Raw genomic sequence first — 9473 nt, forward strand, 5'->3', positions numbered from 1 at the left:
CCTTCCTTCCTTCCTTCCTTCCTTCCTTCCTTCCTTCCTTCCTTCCTTCCTTTCTTTCTGCTTTTTGGAGGGGGGAAGGTAGGGCAATTGGGGTTAAGTGACTTGCCCAAGGTCATACGACTAGTTTTGTGTTAAGTGTCTGAGGCTGGATTTGAACTCAGGTCATCCTGACTCCAGCGCCAGTGCTCTATTCACTGCATCATCTAGCCATCCCTATTGTAACATTTATTACTGGCTATTTTGTTTAATTTTTTGAAGTAATTGTATCCTCTGGCTGACTAGAGTAAAAGTAAACACTAATGGGGTTTTGAGTTGACTCAGACCCATTAGAGTACCTTGAACCTGAAGAAGAAATACAGGGTCTCAATGTACCCAAGAACTGGGGTGAGGGTGGGGTTAGTCACATGTGCTATAGCTGTAAAAATTTACCTGTTTGCCAACCTTCTATGGATGAACCTTTTCACATTCAGCTTGGCTGGTTCTTATATGAATGACATCTAGTCTTTTGCTGGATCAATATCCTACACTTTTCAAATATGATATGACCACAGTTAATGCCTATTAGCATAACCTCGGAGAACCCATGGTTACTCCTACATTCTAATTATATTAGGACTTCAATTGAAGATAATTAGATTACTTAACAAATGAATCATTATAAATACATGAAGTATATATTATACTTGTTATAAAGAAAAACTTCCTAACAATTAAGCAGAATCTCTTAACTTGTGGCCCACAAATCCCTAAGGGATCCTTGAAATTGAAGGGGAAAATACATCTTTATTTTCTCTAACTTCTAAATAAAATTCAACATTATCTTCAATTATGAAGGAAGACAACAAACATTATTCTGAGAGAGTGTGTGTGTGTTTCACCAGATTGCCAAAGAAGTCCATGACTCAAAAAAGGCAAAGAATTAGAGATATCCAAAACTTGAGTGAATTTCATTAAAAGGGAGTGAGTTACTTATCACTAAAGGCCTTCAAGCAGAGACTAAATGACCACTTGCCAAGGTGGATTCCTGTTCATTTATGGATTGTACTATATTGACCACAGAGATCCCTTCCAATTTTGGCATTCTACCAGTTGAACCATTCTTTTTCTTCCACATAATATTTTAATAGAGTTCTTGAACCTTGAATGTCTGACTTAGGGAGAAGTAACTTGAAACCATTTCAGACCAGATAGTGGCATGGAAGGCTATACTTTGGGTCAGGCTATTTACTTGTTCCTCCAGTTCCCTGTGGTGCCTTCTTTGTTTAAAGCCATTTAAATGGTGCTGAAGGCATACATGTGGCATCCTAGACCTTTGTATGTTACTTTGCACAATTCTGTCTTGGTTTGGGAAATATAGAAATATATTCTTTTAGCTGGAGGGCTCTAGCAAGTAGTAGTCCAAGTCAAACTTTGACCTTTTCTTCTTGCCTTGCCATAATGCTCAAGTTAAGAAAGTAAATTTCAAGCCAGAAAAGGCCTGAGTATCCCTTATTGCAAATCCAGACACATTCCAACTAAAGTGGCAGCCTTTGGGTAATTGTCTTCTTAATTCATCAGATGAAAGAAAACAGTTTATTTGAAAAAGATCTGGAGGTTTAAATTAATTACAAAGTCTACATGAGTCAAAAGTGTGATATGGCACCCAAGAAAGCCAGTGTGATATTAGGATGCATTAAAAGAGGCACAATGTTTAGGACAAGGAAAATGGTAGTTTTATTTTATCTTACCCTAGCCAGACTCAACTAGACCACTGCATTCAATTCTGGGATCCACACTTTAGGAAGGACATTGATTGATTAACTGGAAAGTATTCAGAGGACATCCAGGATTATTAGGTCCTTGGGTTTATGCCATATTAGGATCTGCTGAGCAATACTTTTTTTTTAAATAAAGGAAAAATAAAGAAACATTTAGTTAAATTCTTATGTTTTTGATATTGTTATTGCTGACAATGGATCTTAGAATCTAAACCTGTATCCCACGCTCCTAAATTCAAAGGCTACAACTTTCCCCATTTTATATTTAAGACCCTAAATACCAGTGAAAAATCTTTTTCCTTCCCACGAGAGGCATTGCATGCATCACAATGCCCACTTTTGAAAGTTAACATTATCTAGAACTTATTAGTTTAAAGACTCCTCAATTATTCTTTTTCAGTGTCTTTTCCATTCCTTCAGTTCATGATCTAGTGTTCTTTCCAGTGAATGACTTTTATTATCTTTTTTGTTGTATTGAAATATGTTTTGGAGACCAGAGGAAAAAAGTTTTCTGGTAAAGGTGAAGGACTTACTTCTGTTCTAATGGAAACGTGTGGTTACCATGAAGGAAACTCTAATCCACTTTGCCTCAGTGAATTTGTTCCCTGGAGAGCAGGGTGAGATACACTTCTGCCTGTTTTCCAGGATTATGTCACCCACCAAGGTAATTTTCTGTTTTAGCAAGTGATGTTAAGAAACAAGACAACACCCTTTAAGTTGTAATCAGTATTAGAAAAGAGAGGCTTCCTTTATGTTCGGTGGCTTTGATATCCTTCATGGTTCATGTAAGGATCTGCCTTTGTTTTTTGTTTTGATTGACAAGACTTTTTCCTATATATTTGAGCAATTAAGCAACCAGCCCAATAGTGGTAGGTACAGAGGCTCCCAGGAGCAAGTGTGAAAGTGCTCCACCAGTCTCCTGCCATTCACTTTGCTGTTCTGAAGCCCTGGGTGCAATTTTCATCTCTGAAGAAGAGTGGAACTTGACAAGGTGAGGTAAGATGAGTGCCTCTAAGATGAAGCTAGAAGGTTGTCCTGGGGTGCTGGATGCTAGCAGGAAATTTGGATCTGGATTCTTTAACTAAGAACTTATAGACTGTTCATAAAACATATACACCCCTACTCTGCATTTTGTCTTTACTTTATGTATTGGCCAAGACCCAAAGGTTTGACTTGCACTCTGAGATGGGACAAGGGGAATAGATCAAAACTTTGTAATAGATTATGAACTTCTTGTATTTTATGTTAAATATGCCTGGTTTGCATCACTGGGGGTTTAATTAATTGGTGACAATTGGCATAATAGATCAGAGAAAGTAAAAATAGAAGGGTTGCATTGAGGAGGTCACTGAATTTCAGATACATGTATGAGCTGTGTTATTTGCATATAAAGCATATACTTGTTACATATAAAACATGCAATTGTTAATATTTTTATAGTTTCACTATGCTATTAAATTACTAAATCCATGAAACTTTTTTTTAAAGGACCTACATCCATTTTGACATAAGTACAATGTTTTGTTTGAAATGATATTTCTTCTTGTAACAGTCATAATGCTTGGAAGTACCGCTCATAAGATTTGGAATTGGAAGGTCCTTAGTGATCATCATTCAACTCCCTCATTTTGGAGATGAGGAATCTGAGACTCAGAAAGATTTAGTAACTTGAGCAGGGTCATGAAAGCATTAGATAGTAGAAAGGAGATTTGAACCCACACCCTCTAACTCCAAATCCAGTGTGCTTTCCATTCCTTTATAACCATTTGAAAGATGTAATAAACACCTCTCTCTTTCTCTAATTCACCATACAGGTGAGTCACAGCCAGGGAATGGTTGGGCACATTCTTGGAATGACTAATGTCTATGTAACACGAAGGTAGGATCATACATTACCTCACTGAATCAATTCTAGGATCATCTCCAAGTTGTCTGATGGATATCTAATGTAGATGATGGTAGGCATGCAAAATTTCCTTTCATTCTAAGATGTATAGCTTAGCCCCCCTATTTCTAATAGACATGTTACACTTACTAACCTCATGGGGCAAAAGAATAGAGCAAGAATGCAGTTTTACCTTTCAATTAATCCATTTCTCCCCTTCTGTCTTCCTTTGGAGGGCTAGCATGAAGCTTGGGCACCTTTTCCTGGGCTCCCTGACCCTCCTCCTCTTGATTCACTGTATTTGGGCCTTCAACACCTCTAAAGGGGACCTCCGAAAGTTTATTGGCTGTGCTGTGAGAGAATTCACTTTTTTGGCCAAGAAGCCTGGCTGTAAGGGGTTACGGATTACTACAGATGCCTGCTGGGGTCGCTGTGAGACTTGGGAGGTGAGTTGTCCCCTGATTATGCCTGGGGCAGCAAGAGTAATGGTAATAATAACCAAAACATGTAATGGTTTAAAAGTTTACAAAACACATTATCTCCCATGGTGCATGCATCAACCCTGTCAGGTAGGTATATCATGTGTAATTTTTCTCATTTTGCAGATAAGGACCCCAAGATGTTAAATCACTTGCCCATGGTCCCAGAGATAGTAAGTGCCAATGCTGAAATTTGAGCCCAGGTCTTTCCTGATTCCAAGTCTAGTGTTCAACTCATTATACCATGCTGTTGGGGAAGACTATTGGAGTCTGGGTCAAATTCTTGGCTCTCACTCAGTTGTTGCATGCTTTTCAATTAAATGAAGTGAGAAGTAAGGTGACTGCTCTCTTTCCTGTGGTATGATTTTTGGAAATGCACCAAGTATTACGCAGGAGAAACAGAATCATGCTCATACATAGTAGTTTGCAGTATGATGATGCTTTGTATTTCTTCTTGGGCTTTGTCAGGGAGGGTAAGAGTTGTTATTCTTCTTCTATGACTGAGAAAATCAAAGTAAAAGTGACCCCTTCAAAGTCATGCAGTGAACTGGTAACAAAACTAGTAGTGGTCTATTCTTAGTCTAGTTTTATAAGCACATTTCCACTCTTCACTATTTGTGATAAAGTTAAATGATTGCAAATACAGCACAAAATTGTGAAGATGACGAAATTTGTCTTTGGGCATACTCAACCTTTTTGTTTGTTTATTGTTTAACCTTTAGCTTTCTTATGGTGCGCCTTCCCCCTGCCCCTTAGGCATCCAGTGTCCCCTTATTCTCCCCCTTTCCCCCTCCTGATCAAAGAATACTGTCAGGAAGGATCTGAAAAATCTCTTTAAAGTAAGGTGTAAACCATTGGTGAAGTCTGGTGGTGATCTCTTCCCAAGGTTATTTGTATTTTTGCAGGAGTCAAAACTTTAAGATAAAGGAATAAATCTCTTTGAAATGTCAGGTAATAGAAAGGTAGGAGTTTTCTGGGGGTAGGGTGGGAGGGAGGTACCTCTTAGTATCTCTAAGAACAGCATTTAGAAAATCGTCCATTCCATCAGACTTGGCACTGAGGACAAACTTGGGACATTATTCTCCTTTTAGGAACCTTTTTGATGGAGCCTGATATTCTCCCTAACATAAAAAGGAGTATTTTGAAGGACTATAGGTGCATTTTGGGAAGTCTATGCCATTTAGAAAAATATTCCTTCTATGCAGTAAACTAAAACCTGATATTAAATAAAAGCTGAATGTCTGTTAATAGGACTGGGTTTTGATGAGTCATTGTAAAAAATTAGGTTAAAATACTTTGCCAAATTGGTTTTATTTTCATATTTCTCAAGGGAGTGAGAGTACATTTGTCAAATGTAGACAAAAGGAGAAGCTTACCTGCTGATACCATGAAAGTCATTAATTTGTCAAAGCAATCTGAGATGTTTGGGACCTTCTTGTTTGTCAGAGATCATTATTTTCGGGCTTGTTTATTATTTGAACCCTAGGATCCTTTGTGCCTAGTGAGAACTCTGGGCCATTTTCATTGAAAGTCATTGTTTCTGAAAAGTCAGTATGTCTTTTTTCTCCCTTGGGCACAACATCTTTCATTTAGCCACGCTGCATGGAAGACCTGATCCTGGGGCATTCATCGAAGAGACTCAAGTCCTATGCTTTTTTGTAGCCAATTTTCGCTTATAGTCTCAGAAAACTTGTTAATGGAAAAATAATTAAAACATCTAAATCTGTTTGCTTTGTGATTTGAAAATTTGCAAGGTAGAACATATCCATTCCTAAAATAAATTAAAAAGCAGGTTTGATGACAAAAATTTTACTCAGTCACAGTGAGAGATTTTTGCACCTGGAACGAAGACTAACAGAAACCACCAGAGGGGAAAATGAATACATGCGGTCTCACTTGAGGAAGGAGGTACTTCTCTATGGAGGTGTTCATAGGGGTTCATACACCATCATGAATATGCTACAAGAGAGGCTGCCATACAAATGGTATTGAGGGGCAAGACAGTGTTGGAGAAGAGCCCACCCCAACACATTGTCTGGTAGTTAAAAAAAAAAATTTTAACCAATTATTTTTGCTTTGTAAATATTAAGCTCTGTTGTTTCTATGTTACTAAAAGTCACTTTTCTCAGGGCTCTGGGGAAAAGTTGTGATTATAGCTCATATTTTAGTGAGACTTGGAGGGGCTGGATCTCTTTTTTGGAGACCAAATAATTGTTGCTCATTACATGGGCAGCTAGTGTTCAGAATGTTGTGAATTTTAAGTTGTGGGCTGAGGTATGTGTGTGAGACCCCTGAAAGACAAGTCTAATTCCACTTTTGCTAAAGTCAACTGAATCCAATCAATCCAATCCAATCCAATCACATTTGTGCACAAAATTTCATTCTGGTTTTCCTTTTTCTTTTTTCTTCTTCTTACGTGTAACAATATAGGGGATAAGGACAAGACTTGAGATTTTATTGATATAGTTAAAAAAAAAACTCTACCCATGCCAATAGGTACTTTTTCTATAACTTAGAATAACTACAACTTTTCCCTTAACTTAGAGTCTTAGAGAATTTCCTGGAGTATAGAAAGTTAAGTAACTTACTCAGGATCACACAATCAATACATGTCAGAAGCAGGACATGAATGCACATCTAGGTTTCAGGACCAGCTTCTTATCCACTACAACATACTGCCTTTCCTGTGACAATATCCTGTAATAAAATACTAGGGGAAATTGTTTATTGGTTGGGCTAATACTGAAGAAGTTTCATTTGGTGAAGGAATAATTATTTGGAGGCTTGCTAGAACTCTGGTATGTTTTCTTTCATCAAGGCTTTCCTTGAATCGAGATTCTATGATAAAAGCTAGTCCTTTTCTGCATTGTGAAACCCTAGCATTTGGAGGTGGGGTAGGGGGCAGTGATAAAATGTAATAGTTTTAATGTACTAGTTTTTGGGAAGAGCTGCATTTTATTTTATTTGTATTTATTTGAAGGCAATCAGGGTTAAGTGACTTGCACAGGGTCACACAACTAGTAAGTGTCTGAGGTCAGACTTGAATTCAGGTCCTCTTAATTGACTGATGTTTCTATCCACTGTGCAACCTAAGTGCTCCTAATCTGGGATTCTTTTTTTTTTTTTTGCTTTTTGGAGGGGGAAGGTAGGGCAATTGGGGTTAAGTGACTTGCCCAAGGTCACATGGCTAGGGTTTGTGTGTGTGTGTGTGTGTGTGTGTGTGAAGTGTTTGATGTCAGATTTGAACTCAGGTCCTCCTGACTCCAGGGCCGATGCTCTATTCACTGTGCCACCTAACTACCCCAAATCTAGGATTCTTAAAAGGCCAAAAAGACCCTCTTCACAGTCTTCAGAACAGGCCATCCAATAGCTCCAAGACTTTCCAGGTACAGTTGTCTGATGCCTTCCCTGTTTTTCTCCACTTATGAGCAGAAGCCTATCCTGGACCCTCCTTACATAGAAGCCCACCATCGAGTCTGCACTTACAATGAGACCAAGCAGGTGACCATCAAGTTGCCCAGCTGTGCCCCAGGCGTTGACCCTTTCTACACATACCCCATGGCCATACGGTGTGACTGTGGAGCATGTTCTACTGCAACAACTGAATGTGAGACTGTCTGAAATTATCATTGGCTTACACAACTGTTCCCAAGAAACTAACTATGCAACCTTTAGAATCATGGGAATACTTATATAGGCAGCACTACCAGGTATATTCCTTGTATCCCTTTGATTCCAGAACTATTTCAATACAATCAAGTATATCATAGGGTAGATTCCAACTTGCCCCCTCTGGTGACAAATTTCAGGCTATGAAGAGAATGAATTTTTATCTGATAAAAACATGGGCAGAAAATGCCATTGATAACTTTATAAAAATGATTGGTTTAGTTCATATATCTCAGAATTGACATAGATGCATATCAAGCTTCTGAAACCTCCTACTTACTTACCAATATTTAAAATACATTGGATCACATGATTTTTAAATTTGGAAGGGACTTCAGCAACCATTTGGTCCAACTGCTACCCAAGAGAAATCCCCACTATATGACTCTAGTCTTTGCTTGAAGACTTCTGATGAGGTCTGAATGAAATCTAATATACTATTTAATCCTTGGCCTTCAAGTAGATGGAATTCAGAGATAATGGTTTCTAGAAATGACTTGAAGGGAATATGACCTGTCCTTTAAGCTTTTTTTCTGACTCTAGAAATGCTTGCCACAAGTTGCTTTTAAGAGAAGGAAACTCTTATATTGAACAATTACTTACCCAATACACAGAGATCAGATGAATTTTTAAAAATGAGGTTTAATAATACTCTAAAATCTCAATTAGCTGGACTTTGGTGAATTGTCCCATAGCAAAAACCTCCACAAAAATAGTCCCTCTGACGTTATATAGCTATAAAACATGTAATTCTGAACTCTAGCCTTCATTTGGGCATAAACAATAAAATTCAACTACTGTTTCCCAGGCCTCTATCAGACAAGACATATATCAAAGCTCTCCAAAAAGTGTCCTTGATCCAGTCATTGGAATTATTCTCTATTAAACATCTTTTTAATTTAAACTCTAATTTATTGAACTCTCTAGTTTTGCATATACTTGTAAAAATGTATTGTCAGTTACATAGGAACAGCCTGTGATATGGGGAGCTTGCTGTCTCAACTCAGAAAATTTCCTGCGGCCTTTTTTTGGATTGATAATGACATATATCTGTCTTGAGTTACTTTGTGAATTTATTGGTTTATATTTATCTTGCTGCTTTTCAATAACTTGCCTAAGGACAATATATTTTGATGTTTATAGAGCTTGTTCTCTGCCTTTAGAAATTCAATGCAATGATAACCTACAGATCCATATATTTTAGTCCTTAATAAACTTGAACTTGTAGTAAGAAGCACTTTCAAAATTGTGCCACATGTTAATTTTTACCTTATTGTTTTAAATCTTTAAAGCATTTTATATGAGATGTGAGAGACAGTGTGGTGTAATGTACAGAGAACCATTCTTGACCCAAGAAGATCTGGTTTCATTGCCTGCTTTTAATGTTTTTGGTCACTTAAACTCACAGTGCCCTAGGAAACCCTTTAAGACTATATATTGCAAATTATAGATAAAAGGGAGTTTCTTACACCAGTGAAATCACAGGTCTGGTAAAAAAACAGATTTACAGGAGATGTAGACATTTTTTCATCCATTAAGAAGCTACACTTCCTCTCCCTCTCTCCAATGAGGGCCTTTATTTAGATAAGAGCAGGAATAAAATCACCTTATTTCATAAAGGGGGAATATGACTGAGATATTTTCTCAAATGTAAATACCTACATTTGCTACAAATGTAGCACT

General features: G+C 37.6%; 1 protein-coding gene across 1 annotated transcript; it reads left to right on the forward strand.

Moving 5' to 3' along the window:
• Window positions 1–3884: 3884 nt before the first annotated feature.
• On the forward strand, window positions 3885–7825 carry GPHB5 (glycoprotein hormone subunit beta 5). The gene is made up of 2 exons (XM_069091688.1): window positions 3885–4088; window positions 7554–7825. Exons 1-2 carry the CDS (start codon window positions 3885–3887, stop codon window positions 7740–7742), a joined length of 393 nt encoding a protein of 130 aa, XP_068947789.1. The 3' UTR covers window positions 7743–7825.
• The last annotated feature ends 1648 nt before the right edge of the window (window positions 7826–9473 follow it).

Source organism: Petaurus breviceps, unplaced genomic scaffold (genome assembly GCF_028583685.1).
Source record: "Petaurus breviceps papuanus isolate PSGF00001 unplaced genomic scaffold, PetGlider_PUasm1.0 189, whole genome shotgun sequence".
Taxonomy (NCBI): domain Eukaryota; kingdom Metazoa; phylum Chordata; class Mammalia; order Diprotodontia; family Petauridae; genus Petaurus; species Petaurus breviceps.

Bases quoted from the DNA above. Each gene is read 5' to 3' on its own strand.
- GPHB5 (XM_069091688.1), top strand. From the start codon at position 3,885: ATGAAGCTTGGGCACCTTTTCCTGGGCTCCCTGACCCTCCTCCTCTTG. The intron at 4,089-7,553 runs GTGAGTTGTCCC...ACTTATGAGCAG, and splicing joins GTCGCTGTGAGACTTGGGAG to AAGCCTATCCTGGACCCTCC.